Here is a 23,421-nt window from a genome sequence, read left to right on the forward strand (position 1 = left end):
CGCCTGCGTCACGGGCAGAATAAAAGGATGGGTTACCTGTTGAGTTTGCTATTCTGTGGAAGCCTGGCAACAGTTGTAATTGTACAAAACAGCCATTCAACTAGCACATGGTACAGAGAGGGAAGAGAGGAGGACAGAAGTCTGAAATCATCTCGACTGGACATCTGCACCGGCAGCTCGCAGCCGCTGCACCTCTCGCATTTCACCGCTGGGAGGCGCTCCCGGCCCGATCAGGCGGCTACTGCGGTGGCCCGTTTATGTCTATTTGTCGGAAAAGCATCCAATTATTTATAATTATATCATACATTATTATATTTATTATTATTAAGCAAACACACTATGGACATAATTTAATCTAATGAATATTATGTTATTTATGGTTTTTAGGTGCCAAAAATAAAATTCTACTATCTTTAGGCTTCCTTCAACTGTTAATTTAATGTCGTTTTAAAAGAATGCATGTTTAAACAAAAATAATGTAATCAAACCTCGCAGTAGCACCAATATCTGACCCCAACTGTTCCCTGAGGGAACAATGAAAGAATCCACAGAGGTCTGTTTACAGGAGGCTGACAGAATGATCCATTATCACTGACAACTGGAGCGCTCCCCACCTCCACCCACAGACTATACATTCAACTCTGCTTCTACCCTTTCTCTAAGTAAATACAATCATTGTTTCAGCTGAAGGCAGCACGCTACAGCGACCCCCCCACACTCGTGTCTAATCATATCTTAATCGAGATCATTATGTGAAAAACAAACTTGTAGTTTGGAGAGTGATATATTGTAATGTTTCACAGATTGGATCGGCGGGCTGGAATGGCACATATGTCTGAAATGTGTTCACTGGCTGAATTATAAAATTCATGATGAAAAATGAATAATACAATGAGTTCAACACAAAAAGGGCAGCCATTCAGAGCATCAAACCGGAGGAGAATGGAGTCACGCAGAGCCCCCTCACTGAATAGATTTGTATGCATTAAAATGTCATCAAACGCTGAAAGCCATTATTGAAATGTGGAGGTGGAAGCAGAAGAAAGAGGGGACCTGTTTATACAATTCTGAATATTAACTTCTGCCAGGGAAGCTGCGGTGCTCATGGATATGATTCCAAACAGATGTGAGGGAAAGATTAACAATGAGATCTCAAATACAAAATGCAGCTTGGTGATTAAACCAATATTGAATCTGTCAATGTTTTGCATAGATTCTCCACAAAGTGTTAAGTACTTGTACCCAGTTAAAGTCATTCTCTCCACTTCGGGTCAGGGACCACATGTGGTCACAGCTGGAGGACCGTTAACCCCATTGTCTCCACTCAACCATCAGGAACACCTAAAAGGAATGCAGCACTTTCCTAAGGGCTGCAGTCACACTTCCTGAGAAGACAACACACCCCTGAGAGAGTTCACATATTTATTCTTCCATGGCACACATTGATAAAAAAAAGAATTCCTTTTTATCAGATGGTGTCACAAAAAGCATGTTAACAAAACGGTAGAAAACGATACAAAAATATCAACCGGGTGTGTGTGGCATTTCCTTTTGATCGTGCCAGACAAGTTTGTTTTGAGAGAAAGTGTGGGACGTGGCTAATGGACGAGGAGACGCACGCATTCAGTGATGTCTGGCACTCATAGGAGGTGGCTGCAATAAGCTACGGGTTCACTGTGCTCAGAGCTCCCTGCTCTAGACACCATGTTACAGCGAGTCCACAGATATAAGGTAGAGAAGCGTAAACCCGTGGTGTCACCGCATCAGGGATGGCTGTGGCTGGTTTAAGGAGATAACATATTGCACCTTTGACACCTCCGTTTGGAGCTCTTCATGAATGAGGAGGAAGTGGACCGGGGGGCGGGGGGAGTTCACACCAACAGTGTTCATGAGAGGACCAGGACAGAAATGCTGTAAAATACAATGAAAGGAGGAAAGAAGTTTGGCAAAACCCTTAAACGCCAAATAACAAAAAAGCTTGGTGCGTTGGTTCTTATCACGGAGACGCTCTTTGATCCCTTTCAGTCGCCGAACACAAAGATTTGGTGATTGATGGGACGCTCGGAGGGTTTTTTCCCCCCCATCAAAAGTTCTGTTTAGTGGTAGCTGAGAAATCCACGTCTGACTGCAAATGTAGTAACAGTAAGGAGGTCCACAACAAAGCAGTTCAGTTTCTGATTACAAGCACATCAAAGGTCCAGATGAGTGAATCACTTGCTAACCTGTAATTCCTCTTAGAAACAAATCCCTGGTTCTGAGAGTATTTAATTAAAACCCCTTATCATCCATAACCCCGTGGTCTACAGCCATTACCATGGTAACGGGTGGGCATCCCTTGAGAACAGGAATCTGGATGAGTTTATACTTAAACAGGAAGTGGAAGATGAGGCATTGCCGCTGTAGAACTCTTGGAAGGTATAAGTGCGTGGCTCCTGATGTGTGTGTGGAACCAGGGAGCAAACCTGTCTCACACGTTCAGTCGCTGACTTAAGCAGAGTGTGTTCCAGTGATGAAGAAGGGCATAACGTCCAGCCCCAGCAGATAATAGGCTTTAGCAGCCACTTTAAAGCATAAGAGAATAAAATAAAGGAAAAGCTGCAGGCCTCAGCCTTGAAACACAAGCATGAATACAGTTTCAACGAGTACAAAGAGAACTAATCAACGTCAACGCGTTCCTATGTTGGCAAAAAAAAAAAAAATACTACGGTAACCTACAACAACGAATGAAAGGAATAAAAAAGGAAAACAATAGTCCAGAGCAAAAAAAGCAACATCATTATAAATAAAAGCTATGGCGTGTTTTCAATGGCATTATATTCAAGTAATCTTGTTCAAGTCCCTGATAATCAGTGGTTCATGTAAACATTTAGGTCATTAACAGACACAGAACCAACAGTTCTTAAGAAGGCAGCAGCAATTCATATATACATTAAACACCCACTTCCTCTTCACTGTGCTGGTCCAGTTACAACAGTTTAAAGTCTTTGAACGGTGCTGGAAACATAAATGACAAAGCCCACAGCTGCCAGGGGGGCACATTCTGACCTAAATGTGCCACGAGGCTCAACTTTGGAGAGTGAAAATATGTGATGTTGAGAACAGACAGTAAGAAGAAAGAACCACCACAGGAAGGTTGGACTTCACCTGCTGAGTGGAAAGTTGATTTTCCCTTCCGAGAGCTTATGTAATGAGCGATTCCCTGGGGGGGGGGGGGGTATTCTAGCAAAGACGACAAAGGGACTTAGATCAATGTTTGCTAACGATCCGGAAAAACAGGACATTTCAATAACGTATAGTTTCCTGCAACTCAGCCCGTCTGACTTTAAAATGGCGTTTTGATAACATTGTTTTTTCATGTCGGAATATAATTACATTTTTGGATTCAAATTTTTCTTTTAAAAAAAAAAAAGCTTTCAAAAGCAGCAAGAAACCACGAGCACAAATATTTTCTGTTCTGTGCATTTCTAAAATGGTCTCAGGTAATAACTGAGAGCAGGCACTGAATGAGTCAGGTGTGAACACACACTGCTGTGATCTCATTCACAGTGATGTTAGTCTCTTCTTAACTGACAATTATTAAAAACAACACACACACACACACACACACACACACACACACACACACACACACACACACACACACAAGATGGCAACCACAATTGCCTCAGTATTTTTAGCTGAGTCGGTGAGAACTCGTCATGTCAGTGTGATGACTTCTAATGGGTCTGTCTGGCCTTTGGATCTCTGCTTGCGTTTGAGGCGTCTCTGTGTGAGGGAGGAGGGAGCAGGACAAGGTGAACGAGTCTTGGTACTGACGGAGAGAGAGCGCAGGTCTGTGAAAGGATACTTGGGAGTGGGCACCTCGGGTGGAATTCTCAGAGCGCACTCCTGCGAGTGTGTGTGTTCTCTCTCCGTCTCCTGGCGTCACCTGTCAAAGCAGCCGGCTGTGAATGTGTGATGGGCCCCCAGATAGCCACCGCTGTAGGCCACACTCAGACAGTGGCGTGGCTCTCCAGCGAAGGCCATCTGCATAGACACGGGGCCCTGGAGTGGAAGAGTACGAGCGGCCGGTTGGAGACTCGAGGTCAGGCTGGGGAAGGAGGAGAACCCACCACCGGGAGTCATGGAAGGAGCTGCAGTGAGGAGCCCCATCCGATGGCTCTGAAGGAAATCCTGAGACATCATTGTCCCCAAGGCCTGAGAGTCAGCTAAGGCCTGCAGCTGGGACAGGGATGGGGAATGCTGGGAAAAGTGTGGGAACGTGTCTGGCTGGAAGAGCAGCTGTGGCGTGGACGAGGTGGAGGAGGAGGAGGACGAAGAGGAGGAGGTGGAGGACGCTGGTCTCTGGATGGCCGACACTTGAGAGAGACGAGCAGTCTGAGGCTGGGACTGCAGGGAAGACGGCCGGTGGGACGGAGAGGGTTTGGTTTTGTTGGCCTCTTTAACGTCATTGTCATGAGCACTGAAGGCAAAAACACACATTTAAAACCTTCGACCAAGTCGACCGTGGACAATACACATGACTTCAAGGACGCCTCTGAAAAGATGCAAACCCCCTAAATGAACATTAGATGACCACTCAACTTTGGGTTTTACAAGATTACTGAATAACTGATGTTTCCAATACTATCATATACTAATCATTTCAATTTCCGACTTCATAATGACACATCCTCTTTCTCTTGAGAAATTACCATTTATAATTGCCCACAGGAAGAGCAGTTAAAGAGTAATTACTGTTAAAAATTTACATCTTAGACCAGGCAAAAACCAAACAAACAAAATCTAAATACATCATGAAATACTAACTTTTAAATCCTGTTTTATCTGACATACAATAGAACTCTAATGAGTGAATAAACCATTTATAAGTCAATTGAATGGGGTTTCAGGTGGTACCTCCTCTGGGTAATATCCCATCTGCCAACAATTAAATTAAAAAAGTATTAGACTTGTCTATATAAATGCAGAACAGGTCTGCTTTGGGCCACACCATATATTCATGAACACACTTCAAAGACATTTGAATTTTTTTTCTCTGTTTGAGAGCGTATTAGATGGTTGGAGTGTGTCTCCCTTACAGCAGCATGAGCTCTATGCACTGGGTGAGGTGGTCCCAGGAGTAACCCGTGAGCAGATGTAGGGCAGTCGTCCAGCTCGGTGAAATCTGAAGGCAAATTCGAGATGCTGCCACACACGCGGAGGCAACCTGAGATGGTCGGAAACTCAAGAAGGCGTGGTCTGCAAGAAAAAAAGAAAAGAAAACCAAAGATCAACACATAAATACACAAGACTTGAGCCTGATGCCCAGCACCTCTGAAACAGAGTCACTGCTCCTAACCTACCTTGCAGTGAGACTTCGAGGAAGTAGTGGGTGTATTTGTCCATGAAGACCTTGGTCTTGGAGATGGAGGAAATGGGCCAGCCGTTGTAGAGGTCGTCCTCTTTCACTGAGGCGTGGAGGTAGTAGTCTATAAAGTGAGCAGCAGTGGGCATGCACAGGTTCCAGTCAAAGGTCTCCAGCAGCAGAAGTTCCATTTTGATCAAATCTTTTTTGTTGAGAACCAGGTTCAGGCTGCACATGAAGCCCAGAGAGTTGAGTTGTTCCAGCTTTGGAACCCTGTCCTCCTTCTCCTCAAACTTACCTGCAGACAGAAACGTGTAAAGTGAGCTGAGCAGTTTAGTCTTTGAGACACATTAATAAGAATAGATGTACTCAAAGAAAGACGATTAATGTCCCAAATGAATCATCCACCGATGTTTCAAAGACACAGCAACAAAAAAGACCAAATATAATATACAGCTCATATGTGGTTTAGATCAGGGGTCACCTGGTGTGTGTGTGTGTGTATCAATAACTTAGAGTGGGTAACAGAAAAGATCAATATTCAACATTTTATTATTATTAATCTCAGCAATTGTTCAGATGATCACTTCTACATTTGATCAGAAAGAAAATGTGGAGTTTTCACCAGACCCTCTCAACCATAAGAAACGAAACCATTTTAACAATTCATAAACTATGTTGAACCATGTTTTAAAAAGTTATGCAACATTTAAAAAACATTAACTTTCATATTGAATAAATCTTAACTGAACAAATCTACTGCAATTCTGCTCAGAATCTGTTCCATTTGATAAACACCCTTTTTAGCTCCTGGGCTTCTCTGACTGTAGAATGCTTCCCGGTGGGTCGTTAGCATTAGCATTGTAGCTTTGTAGCTTTCATGACGCGTAGTGAAGCGTCGCTCCACATTGTGCTGCTTCGCCGTCATCACAGTCGCCCCACAAATGCAACACACACACCTTCCTTTCACAGTAGTAAAAAATGACTCTTCCTCCCATTCACTTTGAAAATGATAAATTTACCGTCTTCTTTTTGCCATGCCATGTTCACTGCCCGCTAGTTTATTCGCCACAAGCGCACAATACTGACCTTTGAATTAGGTCAGAGTTCACCTTCACTTTATTTATATTTTTATTTATTTTTAAGACATTGTCATTTTAAAATCTATGTAAATGCAGGTGTGATTTTAAAAAAAATAGCGGGAGAAAAATTTTCTTAGACGCACCTCACTTGCGAGTTTTGCTATTTTTAGAACAGGCTTGCGGGCGACTCGTGTGGTCATTGTGGGCGACTTGGTGCCCACGGGCACTGTGTTGGTGACCCCTGGTTTAGATTAACTAGGAATCATTCAAGATTATTTCAAAAGATATAGAATCCAAACTAAGAACTACACCCTTGGATGATCAAGCCTTTACAGTAGAGACAGAACAGCTAAGGGCCACCAACAGGGCCCCCACAGCCGGGGGTGAGGAGACCAGATGATGGAGGACAGCGCACCCAAAACCCTGGTGAACAGCATCTCAAATGCAGGGGGAGCCAGGCACAAGACCTAGAGCCTCCTCCATCGAGGGGTCTCCCACCCACCAGAAAAGGCTTAAGGTCACTCCTAAAACGCTTTACTCAAGCTTGTACAAAGCAACAGGACACTGCAAAGCATTAGTGATGAAGCCACTGCAGAACATCTGGCATTACAGCCAACAAGTACTCCAACAAAAGCCCCCCAGGTATGTCTCCCAAGTATGGAGCACTGATGTGGATCATATAACGCTTCCTGCGAGCCGCTATAACCCTTAAAATATTTATCTTCTGCCACTCGATCCAGATCCTTGCAGACATACAGAGGAGCCTTTATGGTGACCCCTTTCCCAACGCTGCTTCCATGGCAACAGCTCCGAGGCTGGGGTCCACTGAGCTACGACGAGATGGAATTCTATTTCAAAGTTAAAACAAGAACGCTGCTCTGCTCCAAGCTTCACCGGTGCCATTAAAAGAAGTATCACAATAAAAAAAGTGATAATTAGGAATGTTTTAGGGCAAAATGTGCAGGTCAAAGCAAAGCGTAACAAGGATTTGTATTATAGACTTTCCTGAGCTGCAGCCAGAAGTGAAGAACAACTGACTGTGGCGCCACAGTTATAGTGCCCATCTTTTCTTTCCTGTTTTACCTCTTTATGACCTTGTTTTAGTGAGCTGCCTGTCTCCCTGTGAAGTGTGAGGTGGAACAACCATTAAGTAGGGTAAAGACAGACTAGTCTAGGATGGACAAAATAACTGGGAAAGAGTGTGTGTGTGTGTGTGTGTGTGTGGGGGGGGGGGGGTGTTAATTAGCATAGAGGCAATAATGGCACCTCAGCAGCAGAATAGGAAAGGGAATGAAACAGGCTTGTTTGTGCCCACCAGGACTCTCCAGCCGAGTCCACACTGGCCACATTCTCTCACCCCCATATCTGTGGAGCAGGAGCCGTCTGCTGCTGGCTGCTGCGTCCACACAGATGCTGCCGTAAAACTCCACCAGTGCCTCCAATCTCCACACAGCCCCAACCTCTTTGATCTAAAGGAAGGCAGGGTCAATTTCCTCACTGCGCTCTGTGATTACTTCCTGGCTTTACTACTGCGGCTGACCAGCTACAAGATGGATGCCACCGTGACAAATTTTCAAAACAAAAACTCAGCAAACATCTCTGACCTATCTAAAAAAAAGAGTCTCGCTACACCCTGAAAGGCTGCGCAGCGTTTTGCAAAAGGAGTTGAACAATGAGCCTGAATATTTTGTGTTACGGACCCTCAAACATCCAGTGCCAAAATATGCATGCAAACAGTACAATAAACTGGTAAACCACGGCAACAACGCTGGAGCCGCTCATATCTCCATTCCTCATTCCACTACCGTGACTTCAGCCTCCCGGAATGCAGCGGGCTATATGATCCTATCTCCACTGTGAAACATTCGGACTTTCGAGCTACTTTGTCTTCCATTACGTTAAACCTGTGCTCTCTCATGTCGCAGGTGGCAGACATGCTGACAAAAGGTAGTCAAAGGTCAGGGGTTAGAAAGAGGTAAACGGCCAGGATGTGGAGTCTCCTTCCAGGTGTGCTATGTGGGAAAGATGGGGAAGTGGGGGCTGGGGGAGGTTTGGGCTGATAAGGGCTGTTAAGAAACCCGAGAGCCGTGTTCTCACGGTGAAGAACCCCCATTTCTGGGGCTCTGCATCGTGCTTTTCTAAACCACAAGTATTTCAATGACAGTAAACGACAACATAATTCTAAATGTAATCATGCTTTTCTTCCTCAGTTTGCATTTTGAAGCTTCAGATTGACGTGCACTGGGGGTTCTTAGGTCAATCGATGTTATTGTGCTTGCGTCTTCGTGCCATGTGTACAATTAAAATTGGGATAGAAAATACATGAATCCATATTTGGGTACTGCACAGACATCTGGTGATGATATTTAATAAAAGGTTTATTTTATGCCAAAACACTACAGATCATAGAGGAGAAAGACAAAAAGGGACAAATATTTCCATGTAATTAATTCCATTTAACATCTGCATTACTAAATCACTTCACACTGCACTTTGATGCACTTCAAATGATTTGCCCTTAATTATGCTGCTGAATGGAACATTTGCATCTCATTTAATTATCGTTCAATATTGCCGCTTTCTCGATAAAAAGGTGCACATTGAGGTCCCCCCCCCCCCCCCCCACCCCCTATCAGCCACGGAGGAATTTCCTGTGTTCTTTAATTTGTTTTATTTGGTGGTTTCATTTTTCACTGGGAGTGTGAAACTGGCCACAGTTCCATCATAGACCTTCCAAGTTGCCCCCTGGCCTCAGCAGCTCTCACAATGTAGGCCCAGGCTGACCTTTAACCTCAGATGCAAATGTCTGTGACACCGAGGAGAATGATGTTCAACTCTGTGTGCTTTGTTGACCACGAACACAAAGTGCGATTATGAATAAGGCCTTCTATTCTCAGACGTGGGGGAATCCTGAGCGGGTGACAGTTGCAGCAACGACTTTGATATAATCTTGTCTGAAGCAATCAGCACATCTTTGCATAATGTCCTTAATAATAATGACTCCAACATGACAACAGTTCCATGAGAATGACTGTCAGAGCTCCGACAGAGGACTGAAGGAAGGGGCGGGGGGGGGCCCTGTTAATCTACATTTCAGGACACCCCCCGTGTGTTTCAGCTCAACATGTCCCATTTTGCAGGCCAGCACCTCTGCTTCTCCTTCTACACTGTTTAACATCAGCAGTCGACCTGCCTTTGAAGTGCCGCTCCATTCGTTTCCCAACCCCCCAGGGATGTGGGGCTGCTTTTAACTGGCTGCTGTCCCAGGGCAGCCTCCCTCTGCCCCACCCTCCTCACAAGGTGAGGGAATGTGAAGGGAACGGTCACCAGTCTAAGGTAAAAGGACACAAACACCAACCTGATGGAAATTTATCAACTGCATTAGAAAATCCCAAATCATCAATTATCAATCAATTATCATACACCCCCACAGAAAGGTTGCCACGGCGACCATCTCCTCATTTAGAAAAACACACACGCGCACACACGCGCACACACACACACAGAAACCCCTGAACCTCCCCTCCCCCATTCCAGGGAGGGTCTGGCTGCCTGTCCTGCTTGGATTTGCTGGGCTTTTGTTTGAGGCCTGACTCGGAGAGCATATGGCAGGTGCTCCTCAGCACCCCCCCCCACCCCCCACCACAGGGCTCTCTAAGTGCACCGTGCTCTCCATATGACCGAGCTTCTCGTCCCTTTCACATGACGCTCGTTTCACTTAAGACATTCGGATCGTTGAGGAAAACCTTAAATCCAATTTGATGTTTAATTGGCGCAAAACAACGGAACACTGATCGATACCAGAGGGTAAACAACTGCAACTCCGGCGGCAGAAAAGAGAAGATTCCCGTAGAAGCAGGAGGCACACAAACATCAGTGATGTCATCTACTCTAACAACTAGCTGCAGTGTGCTGAGCTGGACAGGGCTGAGCTGGTCCCTGCAGGGGCTCGTGGGTCATGGCTGCACTGTGTGATTCAGACTAGGATGAGAAATAAAGCACCATAATTACTGTTTTTTTATGACTGTCCACATTACATCATAAATCTGTAAGAAATGGAGTAAATCAAAACACAAACTGTTATCGTGACGAACGGGTCATTAATAGACACATGCAAATGCAACCACTTACACAACAACACAAACACCTACACAATAGAATAACGGGATTATAGGGGGGGCTGCTGAGAACAACAAAAAGAGGGTGTGATTAATTAACAAAGTGTGGAATACAGAATGTGTCAAATAAAAAAAACTACAATGTTGTGTATGCGTGTTGAAAGGCTAGAACAGGACCTGGTGAGACTGTTCAATAACTAGGCTGGATTCCAAAGCAGTCTGAACCCAAAGACAGCTTTGAGTCAAATACTCTTTCAAGCCTTCATCAAACATGGCAGAGACCCCCCCCCCCCCCCCCCGGGGGTAATGAAAGAGTCAGACAAGAAAAAAGTTCCTCTAATGATCATTATTAGACAACTGAAGTAACACTGTCCAGGTTGACTGGATCGTGTTTATATCACTCAATTAGCAAAGACTCACAGCTATATTTAGAACCTCGTGAGATTACTTTAAAATAAAACCGCTTTCAAGTCTCCCATTCGAATATCTCCCATGAGACAAAGTACGCCCACACAGACGCGCACACAGCCCTCTTTAAGAGCCCCATTTGGATGGCATCATTAGTCTAATTATCCATGATGCTAAGAGCTACACAAATGCACAGAAACCTTACAGTCTGTTAATCAGCAGACAGACAGTAATAACTACCACAGCAGCTTGTTAGGACCAGGAAGAACTACTTACAAGCTGCTCTACAAATCAAATAGAAATATATATTTGTCTTTGTAGTTTGTGGCAGAAAATCCTGTTGCTGCTGCCAGTTTTTAAGAGCATCAGACATCAAAGGATTACCAGTACAGGGGATGGAATGCATGTAAAAAGGAGAGCAGTGGTACGATCAGAACTGGTACATAAGCGCTTTGTTCTGTGGCTACACACTACAGCGGCCTGAAAGGCCACAAGTAGAAGAAAGGCCTTTGTCATCTGTGCAAAACTGCCCATTATATATAGAACCAATACATAGCAGTGTGTGCTGAAATTACAACATTTGAGGCATTCACATTTATATCGGCCTCAACAAATGTGACCAATAACTCCCAAGGAGCCAAGACCAAACCCAGAGGCAGAGGTGAAGCCTAACGGTGGACTTACTTGCGAGGAGCAGACAGGTTAAGGCGGTGACATACAGCTGCTTGACAGCCACGTCGTAGTGGTCCATGAACAGGTCCAGTAAGTAGACGGCCAGGTGTCGTGCTGTTGGACAGAGCTGATAGCGATTGCTCAGGATGGCCAACAGGTCGGCAAAGTAGCGGCGCATGCCAATCTGTGGAGAATGGCCCCTGTAGACGGGCAGCTTCAGCTCCTACGGAGACAGAGACAAATAATGTAGACATGAAGAAGGCCTCCATGATTGGGGATGGGGGGGGGGGGGGCATAGCAGCAGGAACAGGGCGGGCAGGAAGTCCTGAAGAAAACAAGGGGAGTGTGAATATACATGATAAAAGGAGCCATGCATGGTTCTTGCCGAGTTAAATGAAGCTGCAGATGGGCTCAATATTTCAGACTCATTGTATTTAGAATCGCCAGCACTCCCCAACAGGAAATGAAACGAGGCTTTGCATGGGGTCTTTCAGCAATGTGGTCTGGGTGAGGGTATGTGTGACTTGGAGAGGGGGGTGGGGGGGGTGACCAGTGGAAGTTGAGTGGCAGATAGGATTAGGTTTCACCCCTACCAAACCCGCCTATTCATGTTCAATTAGCTGCAAGTGTTTCAAAGTGGAGGGAGCATTAGCGTTGAATCAGTCTCAGATTTCCTGAGCTAAACAACACTGAAGAGCAAATAGTTTCAGAATCAACTCAAAAAACAACAAACACTTGGCGGTGAGGGAACAAGCTCACGCCGCTCAAGTACCCTGTGTGTGCGTAAGCTGCTTATATCACAAATGTTTCTGCTTTTATGCTGTTTTCCCCGCTGGATCCCAGTAAAAACAATATCGCAAAAAGCTTTCTATGTGGATTTGATATCAGACTGCACATGGGTTACGATAATCTACTTAAATTTAGACTGGGGGGGGTTCTTAAATCAGAGAAAACAACCTCGACATTTTTAGGAATGTTCAACACCTTTGTTGTTTTAAAGATTTAGCACAGCAGCCAATGTGCAGTTGGCCAAATGTTGACGACCACGTCAGTTGTACGGTTAATGCTCCGCTCTTGCTCGATGATTCGCCCAAACCTACACTCCATTGGAGATGAAGCAGCCATGCCAGCTTATTCTCCACACACTCTCCCCTCAGTGCTCCAGCCTCTGGCCCATCTGTCTGTCTGTCTGGGTATATGCGGGTTGAAGGGGAATGGGGGTGGATGTGAAGGGGGAAAGATGCTTTAGGGGGGTCTGTGCAGGGTGGAGAGGTGCCTTTGTGGGGGACCGGCACTATAATTAAGGATTCCACAGCTGCCTCTTCCTGATTTGCATGTCTGATCATTTGCCACATGCTACGCAGCACAGCCATCTCTCACATCAGGGCATGACAACTGCAGCAGACGGCATTAAGACTGGATCAAAGTGTGTGTGTGTGGCTACTCATTTTTCCATTAAAGTAGACAATATAAAAAAGACATTCTGACATTTTAATAAACATATGACTCATGTTAGGCCTTTAATTTCCCTTCAGATTGAACCTATCATTCCTATGGCAGCTCTAACTTTTGTCTCCTGCAGTTTAAACTGCAGTGAGAGTTCTGTGAGCCTGAGCTGTCAGTGTCCTGTCATTAGCTTCTGTACTCTGTAATATAATTAAAATTCTATTTGAGACACGTTGAATATCCGGATGATGAATCGACTGGCGCAAAACACCAAACACTTGCTGATACTTGATATTAAAGACTGACACGCCTTCATTCCTCGCCCACCAATAATTGGCGTTTAAGTTATTTGCTTACTAAAAGAACTGTTACACACCTTTGTATAATAGGCTTTGATGCAGCACGAGACTCATCTGATTCCCACTCAGTAATCATGTCACTGAAGTCTGGGCGGACCTGTGGGCTACTACCGGTGTGTTTAAGTTCACCTCGCAACATTCTCACTGATATGAATGAAACAGGCACCTGTAGTGTTCCTGTCATTTGATGTTTCACCTCTTATAGCATATCAAACTAATCTGTCAGCTTTTTCTTTCATTTAATAAAAGAAATGTGCTCTTTGCCAAGATTAGCAGAATATTCAAACGTATATTTTTAGACACTGCAGAATAAAAGTACATTTCTGACTTAAATATCTGATAAAGACAAACACATTTTTCATACGTGCTATATCTACATGCACCTTATATTTAGAAACTGATCCAAATTCTGCTCCCTTGGTGTACAGCTGGCTTTAGGGTCTAAGCTTAAACTGCCAATCAAGTGACACATGCCTCCATTAAAATGACACATGGGAAGAAATATGATCACACTTCAAAGTTAATTAAGACATTCTCAATTACCCGCCTCAAGTCCTCCATGTAATGTAATTAATGCAATTATTTCATGTTTAAATCCATGAGGAGCCTGTAATTATGCCTTTGGCCTGTCTGATCCATTTTGCTGAAAGCATAGCTACCAAATCTTTAAAGGAAAATTACCTTTAAAAAAAACCAAAAAACACACACACACATTTTGTGTTTTCTAAAACACATTTCTCAGGTTATGATTTATACAGTAACTCAGAAAAAATATATATACAATTTTCAAGTGCTGCACGTCTCAATGAGTGGTAGAGAAGCAATAAGTGATCAATAAGTAATATGATCCAGGAGTGAAGTAAGACTTAAATCAGGTTCTCATCAACACACAATGATAGCCAGTAATATTACAGCAGCAGACATTGCTCACCTTAATGCGGAGGGACTGATGGATATCTGCAGCGAGCTGTCCTTTCCACCATTCCAACTCTCTGTCCATCTTTCCCATCAAGAGGAGACCTCAAGAAACGAGTTTCACCTGCAGATGAGTGCACATTTAAACAACCCTGGTGATATACGACGGGGCAACAGGAGAGGACATTGATTTCAAATCATAAAATTCATCTGAGAGGCAACTTCAGGTCACATAAACGAATCCAATGATTCATCTACAAAACTGGAACACTATTTAGTTTGGCTCAAGTTTCTACATCCTGGAGAATTCTGCAGTGGTCTCTTCCTCCGCGGGCCTTTCCCCATCTGATGCCCATTTAAATGGCTCGCTTAAATGTCTGCTTGTCCACGCTGCAGTTCCAGGGAGTCAAAACAGTCTTTCAGGGAACGCTCCATCCAACTCCAGCTCCGTTGCTCGTTTTCATTTTATTTTATTTTATTCATTAGTAGTATTCTCGATCCTAAGAGATCTCTTGCTTCAGCAATCATCCAGAGGACGTCTGCACCATGAGACAGCGGCCAAACAGTGAGGCTACGCAAGTTAACCGGCCACCGAGCTCACACACTCGCCTCATCTCCAGGATAAAACACGGGGATTCACAAACACCATCAGGTTAACACGACGGGTTTACTCGACACGGCAATAGCCCGGCTAACTTTTTCATTTGCACCAGCGAGGGTAATCCATGTGCCACTCACCGTTCCGACGGGAATGCCCCCCCAGACCCCTTTGTCTCAGACCGACATCCTGAGCGAGAGAACTCTTCTTCGGCTCAACTTTGAGAAAGACCCCTATTTATCGGCGTAAAGACGCTGGCCGTATCCGCCGACAAACTGGGGAAGCGCCTTCCACCGACGAGCCCCGTCGGTCAGCGTTTGGTCGCTCGGTAACCTCCCAAAGGTTAAGAATTTTCCGAGAAATCCCTCAGTAGTTTTCTCACCGGTAGGTCCGCCGTAACAAAAGTAACCTCCTCGGCTGCACCAGCTGCTGCTGTTGCGGTGCGAGGCTCGTGCGGTCTGCAAGTCCCTCCTCCATTCTGGGACTTGTAGTCTTTATAGCGTCCGCTCCTGTACTACAACGGGTTTGGAAAACAATCCCGCTTAAGATAAACACTTTATGTATTATAGTCCAAAATAACTTTTAAAGCATCTGCAATTTAACACTTATACACCTCCATAATTTATGTTCAGATGGTATCTCTGGTATCTCTATTTTCAATTGATTTATATGTAATCATTTACAAGTAGTAAGATAATGATACATTTTCACAAAACAAATGAAGTAACCAAGTTTTATTTAACTAGGGTTAGGGTTAACTAATTACTAACTAACGACTGCTTCTTTAATATAGCTTTGGTTTCCTTTTTTATCGTTACAATCATTAATATCTTATTTGCAAATAATTCCCTGTGCATGCATCTCTTGTGATATGAGATCATAACCGTCGCGTCCTGAAAAGTACGGAAACAAAGACTAAAGGCAAATAGAAATAACATAAGAAATAATAGCATTAGCTAATATTGATGTTGTTTTTTTTTTAAAAAAAACAACAACAACAACTGTCCTATTGCGGTGGAGGGGTCACTTCCTACAATATTTAAATTCCTCAATAGTGATATTTATAAATTGAAACATCGATGTCATCATTTTCTGAAAGCAAAAATCTAAAATATTGTCTGTACGTGTCACTTCGTGGATACAGCCACAGGTACGAAGGCAAGTTATTGGGTCCAAAAAAAACCCAACCCACATCGACACGAAGAAATTAAGGGAATTTGGCAGATGATTTTGCCTTTGGCAAAATTTAGGAATTGCACTAAACGTTTCCTTTGTAATAGATGTTCCTCTATCCGTGAGCGGCCTCTGCTGGCACAGTGACGAAATGACTACAACACGTCTAATATTTGCATTTAGGTGTAAACCCCGATAAGGCTGATCTGAAAGAATGACCAATGTCAAGCCAAATAAACATAAATTAGGTTTCTCATGTTAACTATCATCTTGTGCATTTGCTTTTGTATCAGCTTCGTTGAGATAGTCCTGGTCAGCATGAACAAGAAAACCAGTGAAGGTGCTGTCTGTCCAAAAGGGGTCAAAGAATAGTCCATTCTGCTCTGAGTAAAAGATCTGCAGCCAGACTTGGTCTGACTTCTGTAGGCGGAGAACAGTAGAACCTGAAGCAACATCATGGTTCCCCGTGTTTGCATCAAAAGTCTTGATCTTGTAATGTCCGTTGTGGACCAGCCCGATGGCCAAGTGCTTATTCGCCAGAGTGATATCGTAGCTAAAGTAATAGACCCCTGGGATGGCACAGACAAACTTCCCTGTAGTGGTATTGTAGTGATTTCCTTCATTCAACAGGACCCTGCTGAAGCGGATAGGCAGTCGCTCTTTGGGGTAGCTTTTTGTGACAGCCACAGAAAAGGCTGAGCGTGCCGCGGTGCCACAGTTGCAGCGTCCGGCAGCTCCCTCCTGACCCACATCACCAGCCTCTCCTTTAGGTCCTTTAGTTCCAGCGGCCCCTGTGGATCCACGTAGCCCCTTCAGCCCTCGCAGTCCAGCTCTGCCTATGACGCCTTCGCGGCCTTTCACCCCTGGTTTGCCTGGATTCCCAGTTCTCCCTGGATCACCTGCAATCACATGTGGTATAATAGAATTTTAAAAACAAATAATACACTCTATTGTCATTTATGTTCCTATTCATAGACTTGTTGAATAAAAAGCATTTGCTCTGATGAAATTACCTGTAAATTAGGAGTTCTAATTTACAGCAAAGGACACAAAGAGGAGCCCATCAACAGTAACTACCTGCATCTCCCTTGTCTCCCTTGTCTCCATCCTTTCCATCTGGGCCGTCCTTCCCAGGTGGCCCCATAGGACCCATGGCCCCAGGTGATCCGGGCGGCCCAGGGTTCCCATCAGGCCCCGCCGGGCCAGGGAGACTACAAATGAGCTGTGAGCTGTGGATAGTGATGTTCCGGCCTCTCTTTGGTAAAGCGTATCGTGACTGGGAGCAGGCGACTGACAGCAAGCAGCACATCACACACATCTGCAGCATGACGGTCACTGCGGAGCCATCAAAATAAACAGTTTCACAATGGAGCTAAAAAGTACTGATTCACGCAGAAGTTAAAGAAAGGGATCCATGTCAGAGTGCAAGCATGCGCAGCTGAGAGTCCTGAATCAAGCTGGGTCCACGTTATGCTGACTAACTGTTTTCCTGACAAATATGGAGAACAAGACACACAGCATGTTTTTTCCAAAGTGCATCAGATAATCATAAAAAAACAGCCAAAATACTCACCGGCTGAGAAACAAGATCGACACCAGTACATTTTCCCGCTCAGTCCCGGAATGCCAACTTTCTTACATGGTTGTCCAGTATAACTATCTTTAAGAGGCGCTGCAGAGAACTGTGCAAACCAGTGACTCAGACTTCATAACATCCGCCCCGTTAACGCTGCCAGAAAATACTTTCACTGTGATGTCATCGCATTCATGTCCGGGCAGTAGTATCGCAGCAGTTAATCAGAACAGAACACAGCCCTCACAGGCCTTTTATTTCTGAAAGCACCAGAAAAAGACGAGACCCAGTGCAAAAACCACAGCTTGAAACTCACAGAAATGCTTTTGATCTTGGCTGCGCGCGCTTGCGAGAGCACAGAAACAGATAAATACTGCTGCTGGGCAAGGCTGCATACAGGCTTCAGTCTAACTGGAACCATGTGACCCAAGACAAATGACTTAGTGTCTATCAAACACCATCTCAAGATGATTGAACGAATTTGAGCGTTCCATCCTGGTCTTTAGCTGCAAACATGAGGACAAATCTGGAAAGAAGCTGAAATAGCAGGAGCAGCTCAAGCCGTTTAATGTTTCACAGATAATGACGCTGCAGGAACTGCTCGGCTGCAAAGAAACACACTGACTGATATGGAGCAGATTGGACCCAAAGAAAAGCATTTGGAGAAATAAGATCCATTTATTATACAAAAAAACCTCAAGCACTGATCCTCAAATTACAGTTTACACCGAGGATGACTTCTGAAACATTTATCACATTAAAGAAAAAAAGGTGTAAAATGAAAATGTCCATATTTTCTGTCATGGCTCTCTTTTTAGACATCACAGAAAAGACGTTTGCTGGCAGCAGCAGTCTGGGAGATGGTTTCACCGAGCTGGGGCTCTGGTAGCACCACACGGAGTCCTTCAGGAACGTCTGGATGACCTCAGAGGTGCTGATGTCACTGGCCCAGGAATGAAGCCATGGGATCATCTGGGCGGCAGCGCTTCATGCGGAAGGCCTCCATCTCCTCCTCACTGGGGGCCTTTACTTGGCCCAAACTGTTGTACGGCCTCTTCCTCTCATCCAGCTGCAGCAGCGCGTCCACCTGCTTCACCCTCTTGTCCTCTGCTTCTAACGCCTGAGAGGAGGAAACCGTCTGGAGGTCAACCAGAGAAATCCACCCGAGCGGATGCACAAACAGAAACATGATCATACCTTCTTCAGTTTCTCCTTTTTCTTCTCTTCACTTTCTGAATCGCTGCTGTCAGAAGTGTGCTTCTTGTTCTTGTTCTTTTTGTTTTTCTTTTTCTTCTTCTCTTTCACCATCTTATCCCGGTGCATCTGCGGATGACATTTACACAAGCTTGTTTTTAAGACAGCCAAATAGAAAACACCAGGAAATGGAACTGAAGCAGTGCAGTGAGATGCTATTATGTGCCTAAAACTTTCATCTATTTTACCAATATCAACAAGTATTATTAACATCTAAAGTCTTACTTCCAAAAGGGACTTGGGTACTTCTTCCTCCTGAGGCTCAGTCAGACTCTCTTCAAATGGAACACAGTCTGAGTTGTTCTTCAGGTTATGGAAAGAATGAAAATAGCCGTTCAGTTAAAAAGGTTCAAACAGGATCACAAATCGCGAGGACATTTACTTACGATCCCAACTCCAGTCTCTCCTGTGCAATAACTCTGTTTCACCATGGAGTGACAACACTTGTATCCCCAGTAGCCATCTTTCCAGTAGGAACCCCAAATACACTAAAGAAAATGCATTATTTTTAAAATTACAACAAAAAGATGTAATAAAACTCACAGGCTCCTTTGTGATTTTGTCCTTACTGTGTGGTTGTTGATGAGAACGTCCTCCTCGTACTTGGAGCGAGCCACGGCCTTTTCAAGCCCCTTCAGAACAGCACCATGACGAGAGTACTCCACGTAGTCCTCGGTCTGAGCCAAGAGCAGCTCCCGCGGGGGCGCGTTCAGGTGCTCTTCACCGCCGTACTAAATGTGACATAAAAGTTTTAGGAACATACACTCTAAATTTGAACTGTGCAAATCTTGATTCCTTTCTGCTTCCATCAAAACGAGTTCTGCCTTCATTCAATTTCAAAGTAGTTAATCTTCTTAAACTATGTCTTTACCTTCTTCAAGATGCTATCACCCTGTTTCTCCTTAAAGTCCTCCTTCTTGACCTTAAAGGAGTTGTGGAGCAGCTCCAGCTTGGTGGGGTCAGCCTGTAGATGCACTTCAGAGCCCCTCTCATAGGCCTCCCAGGCAAACACTGCAACAAGATCAAGTATTATCAAATCATTTTCAAACACAAACAGGACAAGAACGTTTGATGCCTCAAAGTCTATAAATAATAAATCAAAAGCATTCCTACATGCCAATAAATCAGAGTCGGTTTCTCATTATCTTTACGGTGAGCCATGGAAGGTTACTCTTAATAACTACAGTAGTAACCTGCTAGTTCCACTATCACACTGGTAGAATTATGAGAGCTGTTGAATTGTGACAATACCAAAGCCTTTATGAACGAGGTGGCGAAGAATAAGGAAATATCAGTCTTACGCTGTGTTTGAGCCATGGTGATCGTATCCCCAGTGTAGCGCACAAAGTTGTCTCCAGCATAGCCCACTCTGTCAGACAAAATGATTCAAAAACAGGAATGTAGCTGATATCTGACAAATAGGAACCTTCTAAAGGGCTTATTTTAGTTCTGAGTAGACTATGGGAAATGCGGACGTGCTTCCCAAGCAGATGGGATTCACCATTTATGCTTCAGCGGCCTGCCGTCTGGTTCCCTATGCTATCCCAAATTTAGACCCTAATAGGTTGAGATGGGCAACAGTCATTACTTTTACAGTTACAGCCAGTTGTCTGTGTGTACTTACTCATCAGGGTTCTTGCCAGCATTTGAATAAGGGTTCTCTCTCATAGAACGAGTCTTTGGATCATAGTAAGCTGAATTTGGATCCAAATTCCTCAAGTACTGTGAAAGTAGATACAAGAAGTTTGTATTAGCATTTTTACATAAACAAGGAATATACCGGTACATAAAAAAGACAAAACAAAAGAGGATATGCCAGGTTGTTCAGATATTTTGAGTTCCGTACTTTAGCGGTGTCCTCTCTGATACGCAGATTTCTGACAGTAATTCTTCTCTTGGAGTCAAAGTTTTGACCAGGCATGTCAATGTCATCCGCATATTTATCTTCATCCTCATCCTCGCTGTTGTGCTCCCTCTCCTGCAGATAAAGAATTTTAAGTAATGATCGATTTCCAGTTCTTCTTTTAGTCGTAACAATAATAAACATTTACAGTTTGGTCCAGTTTTCCAGAGGCCAGCTCATCCTGAAGTCTGTGTGCCTTGAGAGTTCTCTTAGCCTGTCAAAACAAAAGAAGTCTGATTAACACTGAAATTACATTTTTCTTTTAAACATTTTCACTAATACTGAGTTGGAAAACATCCCGTCCTTAGATAGCTTACCAGATCTACTTTAGCATACTCTTCCACGATGCGCTGGTGCTCCTCGGGATCGTATCCATTCCAGCGGTCACGCTTTCCATCATAGTCTAAATCAAGCTCTACTTGAAAGTGCTCATCGGGTGCTATGCTTGTGCCTGTAAACCTAGCTCCGACTTTTCTGGGCCTCTGTTGGGACAAAAGTGAAAGTCAGAACACATATTCAACTTATACAATACAAAATTATTTTTATTTAAAAACTGTTTTAACCATTTTACCTCCAAGCAGTCTTTCTTCTTGTGTGTCATGGCACCACAATTTTCACAAGCACCTTTTCGAAATTTGGTCGCAAGAGAATTCTATTTGGAGAATATTGTAGCTGTTAAATTCCACGTGTCACAATTACACAAACTAACACACTGACTAATCACTCACATCCTGCACTCCTCTCTTATACCACTCTCCAATAGCGTTGAACTGCTTCTGTCTCTCATCCTGTGGCCTCTGATGCTTTAGCGTGGGCCTCTTAGAAGGGTCGATGTACCATGGCACAGACGAAATATACTGTGGGATGTGAGGATTGATGTCCCTGGTAAAAAAAAGGAAGCACTGATATTTTACACAATAATAATGTGTGTGTGTAGCATTTAACAATATTATAATAGTTTAATACACAATTACTATTATACATTTTATATAAGAAAAGTTTTTAACTGCTATATTTCGGTGTACTTGTAGGTGTGCCTGTAAAGCTAGATGTCAGAACTATTTTGTAAAGACATCTTTAAACAGTTGTAAAGGAGTGAAACAAACCCTCATCTTTGAAATCTGAAACTAATACAGGCAATTCCAAACAAAACTTAAAAAAGGGTTTCACAGCTGAACTACGACTGTCCACAGTCAGATTATACAGTTTAGGCATATTTTAATGTGAATTTGTTTAATTACAGATTGTAACTATGAGAAAATTGAACAGGGAATATTGTGACTTTACCAATCACTGATAACTGAATCACTATTCCTAGTACCTGACATCCATCCCATATGCAGTTCCTCATCTACAACTTACTTTCCCTCTTCATCCACCTCTGCTGGAGCATTTCCAAGCTTCCTTTGCTCCTCCAGCTCCTTCTTCTTCCTCCAGTCCTCCCTTGTCATCTTCTTGGGCTCATCCAGGCCCACAATCCCTTCAGAACTGGTGGTAGTCTGTTCTGTCATGTTTGGACCTGCAATTAACACAATTCTCAAGCATTAACCACAGTCAAAAAGCAGTCAGTAACGCAATTATCCTTATTATATTTTCACTTGTACAGGTATCGGGTTATGTTTTAAACACATGGAAAGACAAGTAATTGTTGCTGTGCTTCATAATGTTGTTTTGAAGTTTTATTAACATTTATATACACAACATACACAAAGAAAACGGGGGTGTGTAACAGTCCATGTTAAAAAGTGTTCATGTGAAAGCAAAATGACACATTAGTTTCATTTTTTTGAAAATAAGCCCAAAGAGCGATTAGACTCGTTACAAGTCCGAATAACCAACACATTCAAAAATCAGGAGTAAAACTACAACTTTAGTTCTTCTTACAAATAACGTGGCTGTATTTATTCAATAGCGATACGTTTATCAATCAATCAATTAACACTTAGTCATGTAAAAATAGAAATGGCCTGTAAAACGTTAAAGTTATCTGAGACAAGCTAAGCTATATTAAGCTTAGTTAAACTGTTTTTTCCCGATTACCTTAATATCTGTAATAAACCGGCAATACACCACTTACCTTAATTAATTCCAACAAATACTACTGCAGTGCTCCTTCTTTTGCACAATTAGATTATAATTTCGAGTTCAAGCTTGTTATTACCAAAACGAAGCCTGCGCCATTTAACATGGATGGCTTTGACGTCACTCGCCTTCTTCTTCTATGGTGTTGATCATTTTGACAAAGCGCAACAGCGACACCTTCAGGATTTCCTAGAAAGCGAGGGACGATTCCCAATGCTGTCTTCGTATTGACTCATAAGGTCAATGTATTAGTTATTACCGGTACTCTTGATTAACATTTTACGATTTTTTAAAAAGTGGCTGTAAGAGAACAAAACACTATGCAACCAGCCAATAATGCTAACAGAGCACTTAAAAATGTAGCTACCCAAGACCTCAAATAATCAATAAGTGACATTATATGCAGTTCATGGATACTTCATAGTAACAAGTTCCTGATATTTCTGATAAAAGTAATATGCAATCAGCAGATTGTCATTTAAGACCTGCTT

General features: G+C 43.5%; 3 protein-coding genes across 3 annotated transcripts; all 3 read right to left on the bottom strand.

Annotated features, from left to right (window-relative positions):
- Positions 1–1,408: 1,408 nt before the first annotated feature.
- ccnjl (cyclin J-like) lies at positions 1,409–15,533 on the bottom strand. The gene is made up of 6 exons (XM_057043712.1): positions 15,086–15,533; positions 14,364–14,471; positions 11,640–11,850; positions 5,346–5,645; positions 5,082–5,241; positions 1,409–4,462 (listed from the first exon to the last, which is right to left on the bottom strand). The coding sequence occupies exons 2-6, from the start codon at positions 14,439–14,441 to the stop codon at positions 3,925–3,927; spliced, it is 1,287 nt and encodes a 428-aa protein (XP_056899692.1). The 5' UTR covers positions 14,442–14,471; positions 15,086–15,533; the 3' UTR covers positions 1,409–3,924.
- A 397-nt stretch (positions 15,534–15,930) lies between these two features.
- On the bottom strand, positions 15,931–18,094 carry c1qtnf2 (C1q and TNF related 2). Its single transcript, XM_057043713.1, has 3 exons — positions 17,692–18,094; positions 17,196–17,453; positions 15,931–17,017 (listed from the first exon to the last, which is right to left on the bottom strand). Exons 1-3 carry the CDS (start codon positions 17,720–17,722, stop codon positions 16,377–16,379), a joined length of 930 nt encoding a protein of 309 aa, XP_056899693.1. The 5' UTR covers positions 17,723–18,094; the 3' UTR covers positions 15,931–16,376.
- A 255-nt stretch (positions 18,095–18,349) lies between these two features.
- slu7 (SLU7 homolog, splicing factor) lies at positions 18,350–23,083 on the bottom strand. Its single transcript, XM_057043707.1, has 15 exons — positions 22,926–23,083; positions 22,211–22,367; positions 21,577–21,730; positions 21,420–21,500; positions 21,166–21,330; positions 20,997–21,062; positions 20,792–20,923; positions 20,570–20,667; positions 20,247–20,314; positions 19,817–19,956; positions 19,515–19,676; positions 19,332–19,433; positions 19,171–19,248; positions 18,889–19,014; positions 18,350–18,811 (listed from the first exon to the last, which is right to left on the bottom strand). The coding sequence occupies exons 2-15, from the start codon at positions 22,357–22,359 to the stop codon at positions 18,632–18,634; spliced, it is 1,701 nt and encodes a 566-aa protein (XP_056899687.1). The 5' UTR covers positions 22,360–22,367; positions 22,926–23,083; the 3' UTR covers positions 18,350–18,631.
- Between the last annotated feature and the right edge of the window lie 338 nt (positions 23,084–23,421).

The sequence above is a fragment of the Takifugu flavidus genome, chromosome 9, assembly GCF_003711565.1.
Source record: "Takifugu flavidus isolate HTHZ2018 chromosome 9, ASM371156v2, whole genome shotgun sequence".
Taxonomy (NCBI): Eukaryota; Metazoa; Chordata; class Actinopteri; order Tetraodontiformes; family Tetraodontidae; genus Takifugu; species Takifugu flavidus.